This window comes from Leptinotarsa decemlineata, unplaced genomic scaffold (assembly GCF_025532065.1).
Source record: "Leptinotarsa decemlineata unplaced genomic scaffold, Ldec_3_MD MMD2_P_RNA_scaffold_9, whole genome shotgun sequence".
Lineage (NCBI taxonomy): Eukaryota > Metazoa > Arthropoda > Insecta > Coleoptera > Chrysomelidae > Leptinotarsa > Leptinotarsa decemlineata.
The window spans coordinates 6,225,293-6,249,596 of record NW_027412536.1 but is presented as its reverse complement, the minus strand read 5'-3'; the positions used below and the strand labels follow the sequence as shown (position 1 = coordinate 6,249,596).

General features: G+C 40.2%; 3 protein-coding genes across 3 annotated transcripts; all 3 read right to left on the bottom strand.

The window, feature by feature from the left end:
* Positions 1-4,729: 4,729 nt before the first annotated feature.
* LOC141480611 (uncharacterized) lies at positions 4,730-6,100 on the bottom strand. The gene is made up of 2 exons (XM_074170803.1): positions 5,388-6,100; positions 4,730-5,328 (listed from the first exon to the last, which is right to left on the bottom strand). The coding sequence occupies exon 2, from the start codon at positions 5,318-5,320 to the stop codon at positions 4,730-4,732; it is 591 nt and encodes a 196-aa protein (XP_074026904.1). The 5' UTR covers positions 5,321-5,328; positions 5,388-6,100.
* Positions 6,101-16,103: 10,003 nt separating this feature from the next.
* LOC141480492 (uncharacterized) lies at positions 16,104-18,148 on the bottom strand. Its single transcript, XM_074170520.1, has 2 exons — positions 18,016-18,148; positions 16,104-17,956 (listed from the first exon to the last, which is right to left on the bottom strand). The coding sequence occupies exon 2, from the start codon at positions 17,946-17,948 to the stop codon at positions 16,881-16,883; it is 1,068 nt and encodes a 355-aa protein (XP_074026621.1). The 5' UTR covers positions 17,949-17,956; positions 18,016-18,148; the 3' UTR covers positions 16,104-16,880.
* A 298-nt stretch (positions 18,149-18,446) lies between these two features.
* Positions 18,447-22,664, bottom strand: LOC141480491 (uncharacterized). The gene is made up of 2 exons (XM_074170519.1): positions 21,796-22,664; positions 18,447-21,736 (listed from the first exon to the last, which is right to left on the bottom strand). The coding sequence occupies exons 1-2, from the start codon at positions 22,376-22,378 to the stop codon at positions 18,447-18,449; spliced, it is 3,873 nt and encodes a 1,290-aa protein (XP_074026620.1). The 5' UTR covers positions 22,379-22,664.
* Positions 22,665-24,304: the final 1,640 nt, after the last annotated feature.

Sequence of the window (24,304 nt, the reverse complement as noted above, 5' to 3'; positions counted from 1 at the left end):
GAAATAAAACAGCTGATTCAGTTACTGCAGCTATGGCGAGTGTGTTGAAAGATGCGAAGTATGTCCCAAGGAACTTACAATCTGATCACGGTACCGAGTTTTATAATTCAAAATTTTCATCGCTAATGAGAGAGCACCGTATCAATCATTACTCAACATTTAGTACAAAAAAAGCTGCAATTGCGGAAAGAGTCATCAGGACGTTGAAAAGTTGGCTTCATAGACAATTTTCACTTCAAGGCAATTACAGTTGGTTGAATATTCTTCCTATAATTACCAGTCAATATAACAACAAAGTTCATCGTACCATTGGCATGAAGCCTGCAGACGTAAAACCATCCACAAAATTGACAGTTTATGCAAGATCAAAGAAGCAGCGTGGAAAACGCGAAAAAAAAGAATTTAAAATTGGAGATATGGTGCGAATCAGTAAGTTTAAAGGCGTATTCGAAAAAGGTTATACGGCAAACTTTACAACTGAGCTTTTCAAAGTTGTAAAAGTAAATAGAACGTATCCTATAACTTATGCGCTCGAAGATGTGAACGGACAGCCAATTAAAGGCTCCTTCTATGGTATGGAATTGAATAAAACCCATGATCCCAATACATATTTGGTGGAGCGAGTTTTGAAACGAAAAGGACGTCGTTTATATGTAAAATGGCTCGGATTCTCCGAAAATCACAACTCGTGGATCAATGAAAATTCATTAGTGTAATAGCATTATTATTGTACTTGATGAAAAATAAAGTGGAATGTAATAAATTTGAATTTCATTATACATTTTCTAAAACTGTGGAATCTTTTATTCTTCGCTGTATAAATAGTTTCGAAATACCAAAAATTATACAAGTAATATTGTAGCAATGGATTTATTTATTTTATAAATCAACATACACTAAAATGATTTACATGAACAAAATGGAGTTTAAATCAACAGGTCTGCCCAGGGCCTATCTGGGTGTATGTCGATGTACGATTACCATGGATTCCTCGTCTCCTGATCTGCACCTCTCGTGAATTCGACTGGGCTGCCATATGCCCCTCTCTTAATCGTATAGAGCGAGAAGTGGGAGTAGTGTGGGGGGCGCTACTACGACCACAACCGAATCATATAAAAGTCGAGTCCCGATCCTGAACCTCACTCAGTATATGAGAGCATATCGAGATGAATTCCGAAAAAATTGCCGCTGTATTAGCTAGGATATCACTTGATGATGAGAATAATTGGACGGATGAAGAGTCATTGAATGGGGATGAAATGGCTCCCAACATAGAGGGAATTGTAGAAGAGGAAGTTGAAATTATTGGAGGCGAGGCAAATATTGTAGTCGACGAAGATGCTAATGATTTGGAGCACGAGGAGATTGTTGAAGGGGATGTCATCGAGGATGACCTGAGTGATGAAGGTATTGTGGCTGATTCATCTGAAGATGATGGTGCCTTAATGATCGGCGTCCGATGGCTCAACGTCACCGACACATTAGAAGATCGACTGGATCTGTATTGTGTGACAGATGCCCACGTAAATATCAGAACGATCGATGGCGGTATCCAGAAGTTATGTTGGTGCTGTTTTCGATTTTACTCGATACGTAACAATAACGGTGGCTGGTATCAACATGTAAACACCCATGATACGGTCTCTATGATGCAGCTGGGTCAGTATTGGTGTGAGGCATGTGAAAGGCCGCTCACAAATTTCACAAGAGTATCAGCATGCATAATATGCAATAGTGTCAAACCTGTGACACACTAACCGTGGGCCTTCTGGTCAAAAAAAAACAGCCCTTTTCAGGGCTACATTATTCATACAAACAGTAGTAGTAGTAGTACACCGGGGAATATCGTCTCGCGACATGAGATTCTTCTTCTCAGGTCTGAAAGTTGGAAAATTTCCACTTAGTAGTAGAATATGAAACTGGTTTACAGCTGAAAATATACATTTTCATTGAATAACTAGTATATTTTCGATTTTACACGGAAAAAAGTTATGACGAAAGTTGTATGAAATTGGATTTTTTACAATTGAGAATGAATATCAACTACACCCTGCCCCAAATATCATGATCCGCGTAGCAAATTACACGGCTGCCACTGAAATAATGAAGCAGCAACCGCGAATCAACGGCTGTGACAGAATAAATAAATTGATCCACGGATTAATCGCCACTGTCGCGGGCCCGCGAATAGTAAGCGGATCCATGATAATCCGCGGAATAGATGAAAGTTTACGATGTAGGTGAGAAATTAAATACACTCTGTTTTAAAGTTATGACGCGGTTTCAACCGCGGATCCGCGACTGCGGCGGAATGAATCACGACTCAATCCGTTGAATGAATCATAATTCGCGGGATGAAGATAGGAAACAGATGTGGTCCGCTTCGCTCCGCTTCGCTCCGCTCCGCTTCAAAAATTTTTCGACACGCGAATTGAATTAATTCGTGACCGCCGTTGAAATTATTCTGCGGATTAAATCGCGGATTCGCGGTCACGGCCGCGGATCCGCGGATAATTCGCAGATAAAACCGCGGATCCGCGGCCATGGCCGCGGATTCACGGTTTTATCCGCGGATTATCCGCGGATTCGCGGCCGCGGCCGCGAATCCGCGATTTAATCCGCGGATTATTTTAATTCGCGGCCGCGAATTAATTTAATTCGCGGGTCGAAAAATTTTTGAAGCGGAGCGGTCAACCGCTCAGTTAACAATACCTTAGAAGTTGAGGATATGTAGTTTATTCCCAGATATCATAGCTTGAAGCCCAACCGCTCAATTGTAGGTGCCTTAGAAGTTGGAGATATAAAGATTACTCCTAACTTGAGATTACTACTCAGATTCTATCATCACGCATTAGTATTATCACTCTCAGATATCATCCGTCACATATATATAAAGTGAAATACACTATAATTGCAAGTCTATCTTCTCTATGAACCATCATCAATTGGTTCTCTTTGCAGGCAACTCAGGAGGAAAATTTTGCTTTGATCAGCTAACCACATAAATGTGCGTTCTACTATAATTGAAAGGTGAATACCTGATAGGTATTTCATTTCAAACAGACTAATTTGTAGTTATGTCAGCATAATAGTTGGAAAAAAACAGGAGCAGAATTTTTTTTGTCAGAATTTATTTTTTAAATTAGAAAAAACAAACAAACAAATTATTATTATTTTCATTACATTTTCAAATACAGATATAACATTTCGAAATCAATTTTAAACTATAAATATAATTTATTCTACATATTGAATATGACTAGAACATGATTGGATTGGAAGTATAAATGCTGCCACAACCCGTATATAGCAACCAGAGTATATATTTTCAAATAAAGCAAAATATTTACAACAATTTTGAATAGGCTTCAGTATGTATACTTCAAGAGAATGAGCGATGAAGATAGGATGACCATCGTCTGTGTGATTGTACAATTATTTGTGAATGATGAGATTTAGGGAAGAGTAGACACTGCCCCAACCACGCAGTGCCCTGTGTACACCAACCAACAGTATGTGTACTCCTAGGAAAGGAATAGGAATGAGGAATAGAAATTAGGATTATTCTATAAGGATAGGGGATGGTGGTGGACTATCCTCGATGGGGATTGGTGGGTCAGGAGGAATATCTTCATCGTCCGAATCAGAATCATCCGTCTCCCTAGGAAATAGGTCCCACATCACTGATGGCGCGTCATAGTCCACCTCGTCGTCATCCCACAGGCCATCATACAGGTCAGCGTCAGAATCAGTATCCACGTTGGGATCCAGGAACTCGTTTTCGGAGACGTCCGCATCATCGGTGCTGGTAACTTGCATCACCTGCAGTCTGGTATCGTGCCATGCTCCGGGCTGCTCGTAGTGATGATGCCCTGTGGTGGAATGTACCTCACCTTCTTCGACGGTCCAGTTGTCAGGTGACCTTCTGGGCTCCAAAAATGCGTGTGGCTCGGTGGTGGAATCCGCTTGTTGATAAGTAACTGCCATGTTGAAGATAGCTTAGCAACTAAATGTTCCATCGGAGACTCTCTACTTTTATACTTTCGAGAGGGAGTGGGAAGGAGTGGGGGAGGAGTGGGGATGATGTGGAATGAAGCGTTCATAAGATATTTTTTCCGGGATGAAAAGAAGAGAGGGAAGTGGACACTGCCCCAACCACGCAGTGCCCTGTGTACACCAACCAACTCACGTGTACTCCATGAAAAAAAAAAGGATCTAGGGAAAGGAAATAGATGGAGGTTATGTCCCAACAACGTCAACTTTCTTCCTGATCCGCTCCCTGAGAGCCTTAACACGCTCGGCCATTTCGTCGACCTCCATGCGGTACCGATTTGTTGAATCTGCCTCAACACGGTACTCCTCATCGACCCCATTGATGCTGATTTCCACCTCAGCAATTTCAGCCAACAAACGCCGTTTCTGTTCGACTAGCTGCGCCTGTCGAACTTCAAATCGTCGTTTACGTGATGCAATTTCCGCCAATTTTGCATCGCTGCCCTGGATCGTCACCAGCTTCACCTTCCTCTCTTGGCATATTCTGTCAAGCTCAAGCACGTCCTCGACTAAGCTAGAGGTTCTCTGCGATGACGGTAACTCCAGGTGGCGGCCAGAGGGTTGGACAGAAGTTACCTACTGAACACTTGGCGTCGGTGGCGGAGGTGCTATGGGGCCGGCTGGTGGCTGATGAGATGGCTCGGTCGTGGCCTCCGAAGATGCCGTGATGGCTGGCTCAATGTCGCCCGCAGCAGTTAACATCTGCAGTTAACAACTGCGCAGCCGTCGGTGACTGCTTTCTCGTCTTGGTCGCCTTAGACGTCGAGATGGTAGTATCTGACGTGGAAGGGGCCCGCCAGAGGGTCGAGGTCATAGGCGGCCGTCGATAGGGGTTGGACTCGTCCCACATCTTCATGTACTTCTGCAGCTCCGTCTGCTTTGGCTTCACCGACGACGCCACCTGTTTTGGCTTAGCGGAGGGCCTCCTCTTCTTAACGGGTTCGGGAGCAGCAAAGTCCTCATCACTACCGCTCGGAGCCGCTCTCTTACCGACAATCTTCGACCCCTTCTTCGCAACTTTGGCGGTGCTCTTCGTTTCAGAAGAAGGGGTGGTCGAAGGAACATCCTCCATCCAGCTGCTTCCGGGTCTTGGATCCGCCGTTACCAACACAACTTCTTCTGGAAGGGGGCTAAGTGGAGGTCCAAGTTGGAATTCAGTCAAGAAGTCCACTATATCCTGTGGTAGCTCCGATTGCTGCACCACCACGTCCTGCAGGATGTTGACCTTACCCTCCACGGATTTATCAGCGTCAATGATTGAAGACATACTGCACACTAGAAATTCACAAAATATTAGAATAAAGCATAATAATCAACATTACTTATATACTCACAGTTTTTATTCGAAGAAGATGAACACAGCTAGAGACCCAACTAAATTCGGTAGATATTCGAAGGCTAGAAGAAGCAGTTCGAATGATGAGTGCTCCTGAGCAGTCCCGCTTTTGTTACCTAAGCCACTCCTCCTCAACCCCCCTCCACTTACCACCTCCACTTTATCTAATACGGGGACTAAATGATGAGTCTGGCAACACTGTTATATTATATTCTCGCAGATTATGTGGATAGCTTGATATTATATATTCCAATATTATGAAAAATAGTTTATACCTCTTCAATACTTTGTGTTGGAATTGTAATGAAACAAGATGTATCACTGATATATTTTATTTCATAATCTATATCATAATTGATATTTACAATGGGAATAATATATATTATAATTTCAGAGCTTCGTAGGTATAGATTTACCACATTGAACTAACTAATCATCTGATTGTTCCTCCAATAATCTTATGAGTTGATCCAATTTTTCATCAGAATCCGCCTCATGATTAGGCACAGTTTTGAGGGCGTCGATAAGGAATTTGAAATTTACCTCAGGGCTGGTTTGGTAGAACTCAATATCCTTATGCCCCCACGGTAATGTTTTTGTGGTATTGGGGATGATGAATCGCTTATCATCCTTGTATGATAGCGCAACTTTATTACACATTAGAGTATACACATCGTGTAACTCACTTCGAAAAGTGCTCATCTTACGCAATATGGTGCCACCTGATTCGACTATTTTCCTATAATCGTCAAGTGACATTTGATTTTTTATGACCGACTTTTTTATCCCTTTTGCCTTCTTCAATTCATCACTAACGGACTTGACATGATATGCTTTTGCGCCGGTACCATAAAAACTGATAATTGGATCATTAGGAAATTCGTCTTTCATATTTCCCAATATTGGTTCAGTTATAGGCATAGCAAACTGATTTTCAACTTTGTAGTTGGATGTATCGAATTTCTCTACATTGTCCCTCATGAAATCATAAAAGTTCTCCGTGAAAATTTTAAGAATGAGAGAGTCGGTATCGGTGTAGAGGAGAGAAGCATTTGACCCATAATTTTTTTTATGAATTTATAAAAAAACTCATACATAACTGTTTTAGATAAATCAAGAATACTGAATCCAAGATATAGCGGTTTATTGTAATTTATTTTCACTTTACCCATATGAATGGCGACAAAGTCCTCTGAGAAAATTGAAAGCGTTTTAAAATTTGGCCGAGCGATGAGAGCATTTGCACCAGTTGCACGCTTTATAGACTCCCAATGAGTCACAAGCCGAATGTCATTTCTATTATCAACGTTTTCCATTGTTTTTCCAAAGACAGCATTTGTTCTTGTCTTGAAAATATTTTTATGATAAACATTTGTAGCTTGATTTCTCATTAGGGTATTAAGGTCTACATATTTCTTCAACCATGGTGATTGATTGAATGAGAGAACTCTGTGAGTCCTCATCACTATCAGTCCATTTTCAATTGCCTGCCTCAAAGCCCTATAATGAACAATGTATTTTCTCTTATCATTCAGATTAGGTATTAATTTGGGTATTTTTGAATTTGAACCGGGTGGAATTACGCTCTCTACAAGGAATGGCAGATCCGAATGTGCATCGTGAAGTTCTTCAGGGTAATGGACATCTACTTCCAGAACATAACCCTTAGGACCATCGTCTGGAACACCCATGATATCTAGTTGAAGAATTTCTTGTTCGGATAGCCATGTAAACCCATCTGTCGGTAATGGTTGGGACATACTGTGACCATAGAGGTTCGTAGCGTCCAAATAAGTGATGAATGATGATGCTTCATTTTCATCATAATCGGGTAGAAAACGATTATTAGCAACATGCTTTCTTTCAGAACACTGACTAATACCCCCACGAATACCCTTTTGGAAAAAAGTTATCATGTCAATATCCGTAAGCAATTCCAGCTCTACACCGGTGTATTTGAGCATGGCATCCCAAGAATGGCCAGGAGAAGTAAAATAGTGGGCTGGATCTAATTTATATTTATCCAGACATATATTACGGAAATTTTCGAAAATATCACATAAAATCAATACATCTGATTTCAAATACAAATCTGAATAGTCTCCTAACGTTTCACACTCGAACAAGGACCATACACGTTTTGCCCTCTCATAATCATCCTCAGATATGTGTTTCTCGTTCAATTGATCATAAAAATCGGATTTTGATGGTAGCTCAGTACAATCTAACGTGGTCAAATTTTTAACAAAACTGTAGGGAAAAACTCCTTTCTGTCTCATCAAAAGAAATTTTTCATTTTCCGGAAAACACTTTCGTGTTTCATAACATTGCTCATCTGACAAGCTCTCCCCTAACTGCTGCAGTGATGACGCCATGAATCTAAAGCTATCGATAAATCTCAGCTTTAGGAATTGTTTTTTCAATTTACCAAATTTATCTATTGTGGTACCCATCAATAGATGCTTAGTGAAAGAAATGTAATTTTCCTTTGTTTGACCGATAACCTCCACCTTGTTCTTATTAGTGCATAACTCTTTTATGAACAAGTGGCAGTCATAGCCGCTCAAGTTATGGAAAATTATTGGAACGAAATTCGGTAACTTGTAATTCAAATTACATCGAGAATGTGCAGCTCCATATCTTTTCTTTCCCGTCAAGTGACAATGATCTCTCACTTTGACGTCACCCAATTCGAAGGGTTTCTCACAAATACCGCAACTATCAGCAGTTAAAAATTCATTCTCCTCTGATGCTGTTAATGGCTTCATTGGCACGATACGATTCAAATATGTATAGTAGATGGCCCTCAGGTCAGACTCCAGCCTGGCTACAAATACTTTGGCAGCGTCCTCCCCACGATAAAGAACAAATTTGGAGGCTGAATCATCGAAAGAACAACGAATTCGGTATGAGAATGAGTATGGCTCGTGAATAAATGATTTATTTGTGAAGGAACGTATTGGATCCGGTTCATTTGTATGTATAGGCTTCAGAATTGATTCAAAATCAGCGTATACCACGAAGGGGACTTTCAACTGCCTTTCAAAATTTTCAAATTTTAATATATTTTCCGGTATGGCCCTACCACATTTATCAATTTTGATTTGCGTTGTGGGAATGGTGGTACAAATAAAATTGCAATCATTCAACTGATGTCGTAATAATTTGCGTTCGTCTGAAAAATACATCAAACAACCATCACAAAAATACATTCTATGCCCGTGGGATGAAATTTGTGATGAAACTAACCTTGATAGATCCTTTATCCAGCAATAGTGGCTATTACTAGATTCATCGGTGATGTTCAATAAATTTACATGGCGACCGAGTTTCCGCCGTGCGTAATAAAGAGGACCCACAATTTCATATTTCGGTTTGTTGTTTTCAAAAGTTGTTTCTAACCCATAAACATTGACTGAACAATCATTCATATTCTCAAATTGTGGAATATCACGTAATTTCATGGGAAAATCTATACCTTCAACATTAAGTACATCTCTGAAGTCTGGATATGAGCCTACTTCAGAAGTTCTAGTTTGCGCTGGTCGCAGAGCTGATGTCACCGCCCAAGCGAAGCAAAAATGGTCTTCATTTCTCACATTAACTACTGCCCTCTTCAAAGCGATGAATTCTGGAAGCTTGATGTAGGAGGATCCACTGAGAGGACTATATTTGTTGATGTTTACTTCGATAAAAACAACTTTCTCCAGAGTCCAACCTGTAAACACATTATTCGTTTAATGACTGAAATCTTTCATATTTATGTAGATAATATACCTGAGTCGCGTTCTTGAAATTCCACAGCTTTTGCAGACAACGTGTCGACGAATGTCCTATAAACCTCTTCAAGGTTGTTTGATTGATCAACAATTTGGTTTTGGCTGTTGAAAGACTTCACCTCTAATATTTCCTGCGTCTGAAGTATGTACCTCCCAAACAACTCCATGTTCACTTTCAAGGTGTTATGAACTTGCACCATTCGATCAATCAAAGTCACAACTTTATGCCTCACTTCATTAAAGAAAGATTGATAGTCTGAATGTGGATTCTTACTTTCGACCCTGTAGCTAACAATCCTATATTTAAATGCGCTGTTGATGATTTTCACACCATCCTCAAATTCCGTACAGGAATTTGTTCTATGCTCCAATGTTTTGAGGTGTGAATTCATCCTATTCACAGGTACCATTCTATTGCAATAGTTGCACAATTCCTGAACTGCACTTGGTTGGGCAGAATCCACTCTGGGCCGTTTTGCTGGAGGACCTGCATCATTATCCGGCCTGCAGGACTGCATTTGATGACGACGCATGTTATCTTTACGGCTGAAACTTTTACCACACCTATCACAGTGAAACATATTTGTAGATATATTCAATACGCGCGATATCAAACTAACTCCTGTGAATGAGTAGCACCTCTTTTATATGTTCATTCAAAAAGTGGGGGAGGGAAGGAGAATACACGAGCGCCCTCAAATTTACATCAGCAAAGACACATGATATTGTAGAAGGTCACTCAAAGTCAAACTGAAAACGCACTCCAAAAGTCTCTTCGTCCATGCGGCTGAAGGTCGTTCAAAGTCGAATATTCTAAATAACAACGTGGATCAATTAAGGTCGTTCAAGGTCAAACTTGAAACATTACCTCAATGTCACCTTGCTTTTGTCGCGTGATGTGTGTCAGGGTCGTTCAAAGGCACTGCCTCAAAGTCACCTTGCCTGCCTTGTGTAACGTTGATCAAGGTCGTTCAAGGGCAAACTCAAAACAATCGTTCAAAGTCACCTTGGTTGCGTTAAATCGTGTAGGTGCAAAACTGGCTCGAATTCATTGGAAGTCAAAGTCACCTTGTCGAAAATATGGGAAAAGAATGAAGGTCATTCAAGGTTAAACCCAAAACAGCACCTCAAAGTCACCTTGTCTGCGTTGCCGTATGACGCATGCCAAGGTCGTTCAAGGTCAAACTCATAACACCTCCTCAAAGTCACCTTCGCAACTTCGTGTGACGTAGAGGTCATTTCAAGGTTGAAAGTGGTGGGGGGAGGTTCTGAAATCGGCTTAAACTAACTACTAATGGAACATGTTCCAAAAGTCCATTCAAATCGTTCTGAATGAACTCCAAATAACGTTCTCCACTCAATCGGTCTTGTAGAACGAATGGTCCTATAAGATGGTTTCCTATGATACCAGCCCAAACATTCACGTTGAATTTCCGTTGGTGTTTGGTTTGCAATATCCCATGGGGATTTTCTTCGGCCCATATATGGAGATTATGAGAGTTGATAACTCCATCTCTACTGAAACCTGCTTCATCAGTGAATAAAACTCGATTAATAAAAGTCATATCCTCTCTTTGCCTATCCATGAACCAATTGGCATATTCCAGTCGTGCTGGAAAATCTTGAGGTGTCATGGCATGTACCTTCTGGATGTGAAATGGGTGGAGCAGTTGTTCCCTAATTATTTTATGAATAGTGGACTTGGATGTATGGAACTGTTCTGATAGATTTCTGATGCTCATTGAAGGATCATCAGCGACGGCTTCTAAAATATTTTCCTCCAATACAACGGTACGTACAGTCCTAAGAGCGCCCTCACCACCTCGTTTTGGCAAAACTGTACCTACAATAATATCGAAATAAAACAACGTGCTCAAATTAATTATCAATTATTACATACCTGTCTCCCTCAAGCTGCGATCGACACGCTCGAATGTTTCTCTTGACGGTACCGTTCGATTGGGAAAATGCTCGGAATACAGACGACGAGCTTCTGCAGCATTACAAAATGCTCGTCCATAAAATACATGCATATCTGCATATTCATTGAATGTAAACTGTTCGGCCATATCAAAAAAATTCAAAATATCCTCTAGAATATTGACAATACAATGATAGTCATATGACAACGCACCACTCAACAAAACAAAATCGCATTCCAGTTTCCATTTTTTATCAAAACTTTCTAAAAGGTTTTTTTGTCAACATCTGTGAAAGAAATGGAACATAATTATTCCCTGGATATTTTTCACCTGATCATGTGCAGCCGTTTTTGTAGTTCATTCGTTTGCTTTTTATTAGTATAGTAAATATTTTTTCCGATGTGCGTTTTTTCAGCTAAATTTAGATTCGTGTTAAAGAATTTCTCCCATAAAATTATAATTATCAGTGAAACTCCTCAACAGTTTAGCTGTGAAGAAGAATTTGAAACATTCGAATGTTGAGTTTCATGAGATTCAGATAACTGATCAACACGAAACGTGATTATTCCACACGTACCTATTATTGTTAAAGTTATTGAAAAGTTATCAAAGAAAAACATTTTTCATTTTGTAACTTCGAGGGCCCGTAACTTGGTTACGAAGACTTTTAGGAAAAAAATATATATTAAGTACTGGTGATATTTTGACCCCATCTATACATTCCCAAGAGGAAAAGAGGAAGTCCAGGGACACCCTGTATATTGAAAGTTGAATTTTTTTTTCACCTCATACATCTAATGAAACAAATGTTACCTTTTCTCATTTATTACATCAATCATACACTATTTTTTGTTTATAATAAAATAAATATTCACGTAAAGCATTTGCATAGAGACTATCTAAAGCTGAGGCTTGACAAAAACCTATGATTTCTTCCAAAGTTGAATCAGTTTTATTTTCACGTAACCATGATTGTATTATATTGAAAACACCTCGATAATAATCACAAAAGTTCAAAGCATCCAGCATAGCGATACGGTCAGAGAGTACACCAAGGTGAGTATTCAGGATCTCGTTTATATCCCGTTGAAACAGCTCCATGTTCGTGGTGTCCTTGGAAATGAAAACTTGTTTGGTATTACTTTCGATGTACTGTGTGACGTAAATGTAATTCCCGCAACATGTTGTAATTGGATCATACTCGTCTATATATCCATCGATTTGTGATTCAAAAAATGTTCCTTTATTTGTTGCAGGATGTCAATGAAGGTCGCCCATTCACAACTTTTTGAATTGATGGAACGAATGAAGAACTGCTGCTTCAAAATTAGGGATGGGCTGAAGTCTCTGCATGGACTTAGGCCACATCGAATTTCATAAGATGACATGGGGAATACCATCAACAGCAATTGGTGTTCGTTTCGAGCGACCATTTCGTATTGCTCCAACGCTCTTTCTATTGCATTGTAATCTTCACCATCACTGTCGAACATAGTAGATGAACAACACCGATTCTGGCACACTTCAAGGTCGTGCGTCGCTGGTAAGTATTTCAGAACAACTTTAGTGAGTGGAAGAGAGAAACGTGTGACGTAATCGACGCAGGATGGAACGAGTATCGTAGCGATTCAAGCATGGAACTCGGCCCCTTAGTACTCCACATCATCGCTCAGACCCTCTTGCGACTCTGCCTCACCCCTCGGCCCCTTGTCTCGTTCCAGTTACGTGATTTTAATGAAAAAAAATTATAGTTATCAGATTCGAACCTGAATCGCCCGCGCGGTAAGCATTGTCCTTAGCCTCTACACCAACGTAATATATTGAAAGTAACTGCGAATGATGGGTATTTATAGCGTTAGTTTTGTCGGGACCGAAATTGACTCATTTTATATACTTGACAGCATTCTTTTTCCGTAGAATGTAATCGTCATTATCTTGTTGAAGATAGGAAAATATACTTAGATTTGGGAAATAATTAATATTTCATGTGAAGATGTATGTGTGTGTGTGTAAGAGCGAGAGACGCGTGTGACGTAATCGACGCAAAGAGATAATGGAGATGGTATCGAGGTTTTACCGCTTGCTGGCGCAAGCAGGTGTTGCCGGTTGTACAATAAATCGTCGTTTATGGGGCAATGTAGCGTTGCTGGTTTTGAAATTAATCGTGAACGACTCGATGAAAATTGGAAGCGCGAAAATGATATATTAATAATAATGAATCAGATTTGAAAAAAAACATTACAGATTAATGAGGCTGTATCGTTTCAAAGTGCGATCCCTCAATTTTACAAGGTATCTCAAAATACATCATTGAAAACAAACATGGCGTCGAAGTATACAGGGTGCGTCAAAATACATCATTTGAGAAAAAAGCATAACAGTTCCACGAGGCTGAGTTTTCAACGTGCGATCCCTCAATGTGTACAAGGTATCTCAAAATACATCATTGAAAACAAATATGGCGTCGAAGTGTACAGGATGCGTCAAAATATATCATTTAAGGTTTAAAATATAATATCAATGTGTATACAGGGTGTTTCAAATACATCATTTAAGAAAAAAACATGTCGGTTTAGCAGAAGTCTAGCGTTCCAACATGTCAGAAGGACACTTAGTCTCGTATCTTTGTTAACCAAGTTAGCATTATCAGGAGAAGAAGGAGATGGCACCAAAGGTGTCGAGGAGTTACGTATTGTGGAGTTAACATTCCAAAATGGGGAAAGCGACCGTTTTACAAACGTTTCGACTGTTTTGCGTGCGACCGTTTTGCGTGCGTTTTCGATCGTTTGCGTGCGTTTTTGACCGTTTTCGAGCGTTTATTCGTTATCGTTTCATCGTTATTGTCGTAACGGTTTTTCGTGTTTCAATGTGACAGTCATTTATCATTTAACGCGTTCCGATAACCAAGTAAGCATCATCAGGAAATGACTAAAGTCCATGCTTTGTCATATGAAGATTCATTTTGCGAATTTTCAGACTCTTGAACCTTGTGGAACACTCAACCTAACTTCTGTTACAGAGTAGTGTCGGTCAGATAATCAGAATGGAGAAATCAACTATCGCTCGATTGATTATGCTAAATGAAATTGAACTGGAGAATGTGGGTCGAATAATAATAAAAATAGTGATAAAACATTAAAATTTTGAAAGTAACGTAGTCAGCGATGTAGGTTGTGGCGTGTGTGAGGGTTTGTGGAAATTAATGAGTTATTACAAAAAATAATAGCGCAACTGTCAGAAGGGCACTGAGTTGTATATTCACTAATGCATGCATAATATGCAATAGTGTCAAACCTGTGACACACTAACCGTGGGCCTTCTGGTCAAAAAAAAACAGCCCTTTTCAGGGCTACATTATTCATACAAACAGTAGTAGTAGTAGTACACCGGGGAATATCGTCTCGCGACATGAGATTCTTCTTCTCAGGTCTGAAAGTTGGAAAATTTCCACTTAGTAGTAGAATATGAAACTGGTTTACAGCTGAAAATATACATTTTCATTGAATAACTAGTATATTTTCGATTTTACACGGAAAAAAGTTATGACGAAAGTTGTATGAAATTGGATTTTTTACAATTGAGAATGAATATCAACTACACCCTGCCCCAAATATCATGATCCGCGTAGCAAATTACACGGCTGCCACTGAAATAATGAAGCAGCAACCGCGAATCAACGGCTGTGACAGAATAAATAAATTGATCCACGGATTAATCGCCACTGTCGCGGGCCCGCGAATAGTAAGCGGATCCATGATAATCCGCGGAATAGATGAAAGTTTACGATGTAGGTGAGAAATTAAATACACTCTGTTTTAAAGTTATGACGCGGTTTCAACCGCGGATCCGCGACTGCGGCGGAATGAATCACGACTCAATCCGTTGAATGAATCATAATTCGCGGGATGAAGATAGGAAACAGATGTGGTCCGCTTCGCTCCGCTTCGCTCCGCTCCGCTTCAAAAATTTTTCGACACGCGAATTGAATTAATTCGTGACCGCCGTTGAAATTATTCTGCGGATTAAATCGCGGATTCGCGGTCACGGCCGCGAATCCGCGGATAATCCGCGGATAAAACCGCGGATCCGCGGCCATGGCCGCGGATTCACGGTTTTATCCGCGGATTATCCGCGGATTCGCGGCCGCGGCCGCGAATCCGCGATTTAATCCGCGGATTATTTTAATTCGCGGCCGCGAATTAATTTAATTCGCGGGTCGAAAAATTTTTGAAGCGGAGCGGTCAACCGCTCAGTTAACAATACCTTAGAAGTTGAGGATATGTAGTTTATTCCCAGATATCATAGCTTGAAGCCCAACCGCTCAATTGTAGGTGCCTTAGAAGTTGGAGATATAAAGATTACTCCTAACTTGAGATTACTACTCAGATTCTATCATCACGCATTAGTATTATCACTCTCAGATATCATCCGTCACATATATATAAAGTGAAATACACTATAATTGCAAGTCTATCTTCTCTATGAACCATCATCAATTGGTTCTCTTTGCAGGCAACTCAGGAGGAAAATTTTGCTTTGATCAGCTAACCACATAAATGTGCGTTCTACTATAATTGAAAGGTGAATACCTGATAGGTATTTCATTTCAAACAGACTAATTTGTAGTTATGTCAGCATAATAGTTGGAAAAAAACAGGAGCAGAATTTTTTTTGTCAGAATTTATTTTTTAAATTAGAAAAAACAAACAAACAAATTATTATTATTTTCATTACATTTTCAAATACAGATATAACATTTCGAAATCAATTTTAAACTATAAATATAATTTATTCTACATATTGAATATGACTAGAACATGATTGGATTGGAAGTATAAATGCTGCCACAACCCGTATATAGCAACCAGAGTATATATTTTCAAATAAAGCAAAATATTTACAACAATTTTGAATAGGCTTCAGTATGTATACTTCAAGAGAATGAGCGATGAAGATAGGATGACCATCGTCTGTGTGATTGTACAATTATTTGTGAATGATGAGATTTAGGGAAGAGTAGACACTGCCCCAACCACGCAGTGCCCTGTGTACACCAACCAACAGTATGTGTACTCCTAGGAAAGGAATAGGAATGAGGAATAGAAATTAGGATTATTCTATAAGGATAGGGGATGGTGGTGGACTATCCTCGATGGGGATTGGTGGGTCAGGAGGAATATCTTCATCGTCCGAATCAGAATCATCCGTCTCCCTAGGAAATAGGTCCCACATCACTGATGGCGCGTCATAGTCCACCTCGTCGTCATCCCACAGGCCATCATACAGGTCAGCGTCAGAATCAGTATCCACGTTGGGATCCAGGAACTCGTTTTCGGAGACGTCCGCATCATCGGTGCTGGTAACTTGCATCACCTGCAGTCTGGTATCGTGCCATGCTCCGGGCTGCTCGTAGTGATGATGCCCTGTGGTGGAATGTACCTCACCTTCTTCGACGGTCCAGTTGTCAGGTGACCTTCTGGGCTCCAAAAATGCGTGTGGCTCGGTGGTGGAATCCGCTTGTTGATAAGTAACTGCCATGTTGAAGATAGCTTAGCAACTAAATGTTCCATCGGAGACTCTCTACTTTTATACTTTCGAGAGGGAGTGGGAAGGAGTGGGGGAGGAGTGGGGATGATGTGGAATGAAGCGTTCATAAGATATTTTTTCCGGGATGAAAAGAAGAGAGGGAAGTGGACACTGCCCCAACCACGCAGTGCCCTGTGTACACCAACCAACTCACGTGTACTCCATGAAAAAAAAAAGGATCTAGGGAAAGGAAATAGATGGAGGTTATGTCCCAACAACGTCAACTTTCTTCCTGATCCGCTCCCTGAGAGCCTTAACACGCTCGGCCATTTCGTCGACCTCCATGCGGTACCGATTTGTTGAATCTGCCTCAACACGGTACTCCTCATCGACCCCATTGATGCTGATTTCCACCTCAGCAATTTCAGCCAACAAACGCCGTTTCTGTTCGACTAGCTGCGCCTGTCGAACTTCAAATCGTCGTTTACGTGATGCAATTTCCGCCAATTTTGCATCGCTGCCCTGGATCGTCACCAGCTTCACCTTCCTCTCTTGGCATATTCTGTCAAGCTCAAGCACGTCCTCGACTAAGCTAGAGGTTCTCTGCGATGACGGTAACTCCAGGTGGCGGCCAGAGGGTTGGACAGAAGTTACCTGCTGAACACTTGGCGTCGGTGGCGGAGGTGCTATGGGGCCGGCTGGTGGCTGATGAGATGGCTCGGTCGTGGCCTCCGAAGATGCCGTGATGGCTGGCTCAATGTCGCCCGCAGCAGTTAACATCTGCGGAGCCGTCGGTGACTGCTTTCTCGTCTTGGTCGCCTTAGACGTCGAGATGGTAGTATCTGACGTGGAAGGGGCCCGCCAGAGGGTCGAGGTCATAGGCGGCCGTCGATAGGGGTTGGACTCGTCCCACATCTTCATGTACTTCTGCAGCTCCGTCTGCTTTGGCTTCACCGACGACGCCACCTGTTTTGGCTTAGCGGAGGGCCTCCTCTTCTTAACGGGTTCGGGAGCAGCAAAGTCCTCATCACTACCGCTCGGAGCCGCTCTCTTACCGACAATCTTCGACCCCTTCTTCGCAACTTTGGCGGTGCTCTTCGTTTCAGAAGAAGGGGTGGTCGAAGGAACATCCTCCATCCAGCTGCTTCCGGGTCTTGGATCCGCCGTTACCAACACAACTTCTTCTGGAAGGGGGCTAAGTGGAGGTCCAAGTTGGAATTCAGTCAAGAAGTCCACTATATCCTGTGGTAGCTCCGATTGCTGCACCACCACGTCCTGCAGGATGTTGACCTTACCCTCCACGGATTTATCAGCGTCAATGATTGAAGACATACTGCACACTAGAAATTCACAAAATATTAGAATAAAGCATAATAATCAACATTACTTATATACTCACAGTTTTTATTCGAAGAAGATGAACACAGCTAGAGACCCAACTAAATTCGGTAGATATTCGAAGGCTAGAAGAAGCAGTTCGAATGATGAGTGCTCCTGAGCAGTCCCGCTTTTGTTACCTAAGCCACTCCTCCTCAACCCCCCTCCACTTACCACCTCCACTTTATCTAATACGGGGACTAAATGATGAGTCTGGCAACACTGTTATATTATATTCTCGCAGATTATGTGGATAGCTTGATATTATATATTCCAATATTATGAAAAATAGTTTATACCTCTTCAATACTTTGTGTTGGAATTGTAATGAAACAAGATGTATCACTGATATATTTTATTTCATAATCTATATCATAATTGATATTTACAATGGGAATAATATATATTATAATTTCAGAGCTTCGTAGGTATAGATTTACCACATTGAACTAACTAATCATCTGATTGTTCCTCCAATAATCTTATGAGTTGATCCAATTTTTCATCAGAATCCGCCTCATGATTAGGCACAGTTTTGAGGGCGTCGATAAGGAATTTGAAATTTACCTCAGGGCTGGTTTGGTAGAACTCAATATCCTTATGCCCCCACGGTAATGTTTTTGTGGTATTGGGGATGATGAATCGCTTATCATCCTTGTATGATAGCGCAACTTTATTACACATTAGAGTATACACATCGTGTAACTCACTTCGAAAAGTGCTCATCTTACGCAATATGGTACCACCTGATTCGACTATTTTCCTATAATCGTCAAGTGACATTTGATTTTTTATGACCGACTTTTTTATCCCTTTTGCCTTCTTCAATTCATCACTAACGGACTTGACATGATATGCTTTTGCGCCGGTACCATAAAAACTGATAATTGGATCATTAGGAAATTCGTCTTTCATATTTCCCAATATTGGTTCAGTTATAGGCATAGCAAACTGATTTTCAACTTTGTAGTTGGATGTATCGAATTTCTCTACATTGTCCCTCATGAAATCATAAAAGTTCTCCGTGAAAATTTTAAGAATGAGAGAGTCGGTATCGGTGTAGAGGAGAGAAGCATTTGACCCATAATGTTTTTTTATGAATTTATAAAAAAACTCATACATAACTGTTTTAGATAAATCAAGAATACTGAATCCAAGATATAGCGGTTTATTGTAATTTATTTTCACTTTACCCATATGAATGGCGACAAAGTCCTCTGAGAAAATTGAAAGCGTTTTAAAATTTGGCCGAGCGATGAGAGCATTTGCACCAGTTGCACGCTTTATAGACTCCCAATGAGTCACAAGCCGAATGTCATTTCTATTATCAACGTTTTCCATTGTTTTTCCAAAGACAGCATTTGTTCTTGTCTTGAAAATATTTTTATGATAAACATTTGTAGCTTGATTTCTCATTAGGGTATTAAGGTCTACATATTTCTTCAACCATGGTGATTGATTGAATGAGAGAACTCTGTGAGTCCTCATCACTATCAGTCCATTTTCAATTGCCTGCCTCAAAGCCCTATAATGAACAATGTATTTTCTCTTATCATTCAGATTAGGTATTAATTTGGGTATTTTTGAATTTGAACCGGGTGGAATTACGCTCTCTACAAGGAATGGCAGATCCGAATGTGCATCGTGAAGTTCTTCAGGGTAATGGACATCTACTTCCAGAACATAACCCTTAGGACCATCGTCTGGAACACCCATGATATCTAGTTGAAGAATTTCTTGTTCGGATAGCCATGTAAACCCATCTGTCGGTAATGGTTGGGACATACTGTGACCATAGAGGTTCGTAGCGTCCAAATAAGTGATGAATGATGATGCTTCATTTTCATCATAATCGGGTAGAAAACGATTATTAGCAACATGCTTTCTTTCAGAACACTGACTAATACCCCCACGAATACCCTTTTGGAAAAAAGTTATCATGTCAATATCCGTAAGCAATTCCAGCTCTACACCGGTGTATTTGAGCATGGCATCCCAAGAATGGCCAGGAGAAGTAAAATAGTGGGCTGGATCTAATTTATATTTATCCAGACATATATTACGGAAATTTTCGAAAATATCACATAAAATCAATACATCTGATTTCAAATACAAATCTGAATAGTCTCCTAACGTTTCACACTCGAACAAGGACCATACACGTTTTGCCCTCTCATAATCATCCTCAGATATGTGTTTCTCGTTCAATTGATCATAAAAATCGGATTTTGATGGTAGCTCAGTACAATCTAACGTGGTCAAATTTTTAACAAAACTGTAGGGAAAAACTCCTTTCTGTCTCATCAAAAGAAATTTTTCATTTTCCGGAAAACACTTTCGTGTTTCATAACATTGCTCATCTGACAAGCTCTCCCCTAACTGCTGCAGTGATGACGCCATGAATCTAAAGCTATCGATAAATCTCAGCTTTAGGAATTGTTTTTTCAATTTACCAAATTTATCTATTGTGGTACCCATCAATAGATGCTTAGTGAAAGAAATGTAATTTTCCTTTGTTTGACCGATAACCTCCACCTTGTTCTTATTAGTGCATAACTCTTTTATGAACAAGTGGCAGTCATAGCCGCTCAAGTTATGGAAAATTATTGGAACGAAATTCGGTAACTTGTAATTCAAATTACATCGAGAATGTGCAGCTCCATATCTTTTCTTTCCCGTCAAGTGACAATGATCTCTCACTTTGACGTCACCCAATTCGAAGGGTTTCTCACAAATACCGCAACTATCAGCAGTTAAAAATTCATTCTCCTCTGATGCTGTTAATGGCTTCATTGGCACGATACGATTCAAATATGTATAGTAGATGGCCCTCAGGTCAGACTCCAGCCTGGCTACAAATACTTTGGCAGCGTCCTCCCCACGATAAAGAACAAATTTGGAGGCTGAATCATCGAAAGAACAACGAATTCGGTATGAGAATGAGTATGGCTCGTGAATAAATGATTTATTTGTGAAGGAACGTATTGGATCCGGTTCATTTGTATGTATAGGCTTCAGAATTGATTCAAAATCAGCGTATACCACGAAGGGGACTTTCAACTGCCTTTCAAAATTTTCAAATTTTAATATATTTTCCGGTATGGCCCTACCACATTTATCAATTTTGATTTGCGTTGTGGGAATGGTGGTACAAATAAAATTGCAATCATTCAACTGATGTCGTAATAATTTGCGTTCGTCTGAAAAATACATCAAACAACCATCACAAAAATACATTCTATGCCCGTGGGATGAAATTTGTGATGAAACTAACCTTGATAGATCCTTTATCCAGCAATAGTGGCTATTACTAGATTCATCGGTGATGTTCAATAAATTTACATGGCGACCGAGTTTCCGCCGTGCGTAATAAAGAGGACCCACAATTTCATATTTCGGTTTGTTGTTTTCAAAAGTTGTTTCTAACCCATAAACATTGACTGAACAATCATTCATATTCTCAAATTGTGGAATATCACGTAATTTCATGGGAAAATCTATACCTTCAACATTAAGTACATCTCTGAAGTCTGGATATGAGCCTACTTCAGAAGTTCTAGTTTGCGCTGGTCGCAGAGCTGATGTCACCGCCCAAGCGAAGCAAAAATGGTCTTCATTTCTCACATTAACTACTGCCCTCTTCAAAGCGATGAATTCTGGAAGCTTGATGTAGGAGGATCCACTGAGAGGACTATATTTGTTGATGTTTACTTCGATAAAAACAACTTTCTCCAGAGTCCAACCTGTAAACACATTATTCGTTTAATGACTGAAATCTTTCATATTTATGTAGATAATATACCTGAGTCGCGTTCTTGAAATTCCACAGCTTTTGCAGACAACGTGTCGACGAATGTCCTATAAACCTCTTCAAGGTTGTTTGATTGATCAACAATTTGGTTTTGGCTGTTGAAAGACTTCACCTCTAATATTTCCTGCGTCTGAAGTATGTACCTCCCAAACAACTCCATGTTCACTTTCAAGGTGTTATGAACTTGCACCATTCGATCAATCAAAGTCACAACTTTATGCCTCACTTCATTAAAGAAAGATTGATAGTCTGAATGTGGATTCTTACTTTCGACCCTGTAGCTAACAATCCTATATTTAAATGCGCTGTTGATGATTTTCACACCATCCTCAAATTCCGTACAGGAATTTGTTCTATGCTCCAATGTTTTGAGGTGTGAATTCATCCTATTCACAGGTACCATTCTATTGCAATAGTTGCACAATTCCTGAACTGCACTTGGTTGGGCAGAATCCACTCTGGGCCGTTTTGCTGGAGGACCTGCATCATTATCCGGCCTGCAGGACTGCATTTGATGACGACGCATGTTATCTTTACGGCTGAAACTTTTACCACACCTATCACAGTGAAACATATTTGTAGATATATTCAATACGCGCGATATCAAACTAACTCCTGTGAATGAGTAGCACCTCTTTTATATGTTCATTCAAAAAGTGGGGGAGGGAAGGAGAATACACGAGCGCCCTCAAATTTACATCAGCAAAGACACATGATATTGTAGAAGGTCACTCAAAGTCAAACTGAAAACGCACTCCAAAAGTCTCTTCGTCCATGCGGCTGAAGGTCGTTCAAAGTCGAATATTCTAAATAACAACGTGGATCAATTAAGGTCGTTCAAGGTCAAACTTGAAACATTACCTCAATGTCACCTTGCTTTTGTCGCGTGATGTGTGTCAGGGTCGTTCAAAGGCACTGCCTCAAAGTCACCTTGCCTGCCTTGTGTAACGTTGATCAAGGTCGTTCAAGGGCAAACTCAAAACAATCGTTCAAAGTCACCTTGGTTGCGTTAAATCGTGTAGGTGCAAAACTGGCTCGAATTCATTGGAAGTCAAAGTCACCTTGTCGAAAATATGGGAAAAGAATGAAGGTCATTCAAGGTTAAACCCAAAACAGCACCTCAAAGTCACCTTGTCTGCGTTGCCGTATGACGCATGCCAAGGTCGTTCAAGGTCAAACTCATAACACCTCCTCAAAGTCACCTTCGCAACTTCGTGTGACGTAGAGGTCATTTCAAGGTTGAAAGTGGTGGGGGGAGGTTCTGAAATCGGCTTAAACTAACTACTAATGGAACATGTTCCAAAAGTCCATTCAAATCGTTCTGAATGAACTCCAAATAACGTTCTCCACTCAATCGGTCTTGTAGAACGAATGGTCCTATAAGATGGTTTCCTATGATACCAGCCCAAACATTCACGTTGAATTTCCGTTGGTGTTTGGTTTGCAATATCCCATGGGGATTTTCTTCGGCCCATATATGGAGATTATGAGAGTTGATAACTCCATCTCTACTGAAACCTGCTTCATCAGTGAATAAAACTCGATTAATAAAAGTCATATCCTCTCTTTGCCTATCCATGAACCAATTGGCATATTCCAGTCGTGCTGGAAAATCTTGAGGTGTCATGGCATGTACCTTCTGGATGTGAAATGGGTGGAGCAGTTGTTCCCTAATTATTTTATGAATAGTGGACTTGGATGTATGGAACTGTTCTGATAGATTTCTGATGCTCATTGAAGGATCATCAGCGACGGCTTCTAAAATATTTTCCTCCAATACAACGGTACGTACAGTCCTAAGAGCGCCCTCACCACCTCGTTTTGGCAAAACTGTACCTACAATAATATCGAAATAAAACAACGTGCTCAAATTAATTATCAATTATTACATACCTGTCTCCCTCAAGCTGCGATCGACACGCTCGAATGTTTCTCTTGACGGTACCGTTCGATTGGGAAAATGCTCGGAATACAGACGACGAGCTTCTGCAGCATTACAAAATGCTCGTCCATAAAATACATGCATATCTGCATATTCATTGAATGTAAACTGTTCGGCCATATCAAAAAAATTCAAAATATCCTCTAGAATATTGACAATACAATGATAGTCATATGACAACGCACCACTCAACAAAACAAAATCGCATTCCAGTTTCCATTTTTTATCAAAACTTTCTAAAAGGTTTTTTTGTCAACATCTGTGAAAGAAATGGAACATAATTATTCCCTGGATATTTTTCACCTGATCATGTGCAGCCGTTTTTGTAGTTCATTCGTTTGCTTTTTATTAGTATAGTAAATATTTTTTCCGATGTGCGTTTTTTCAGCTAAATTTAGATTCGTGTTAAAGAATTTCTCCCATAAAATTATAATTATCAGTGAAACTCCTCAACAGTTTAGCTGTGAAGAAGAATTTGAAACATTCGAATGTTGAGTTTCATGAGATTCAGATAACTGATCAACACGAAACGTGATTATTCCACACGTACCTATTATT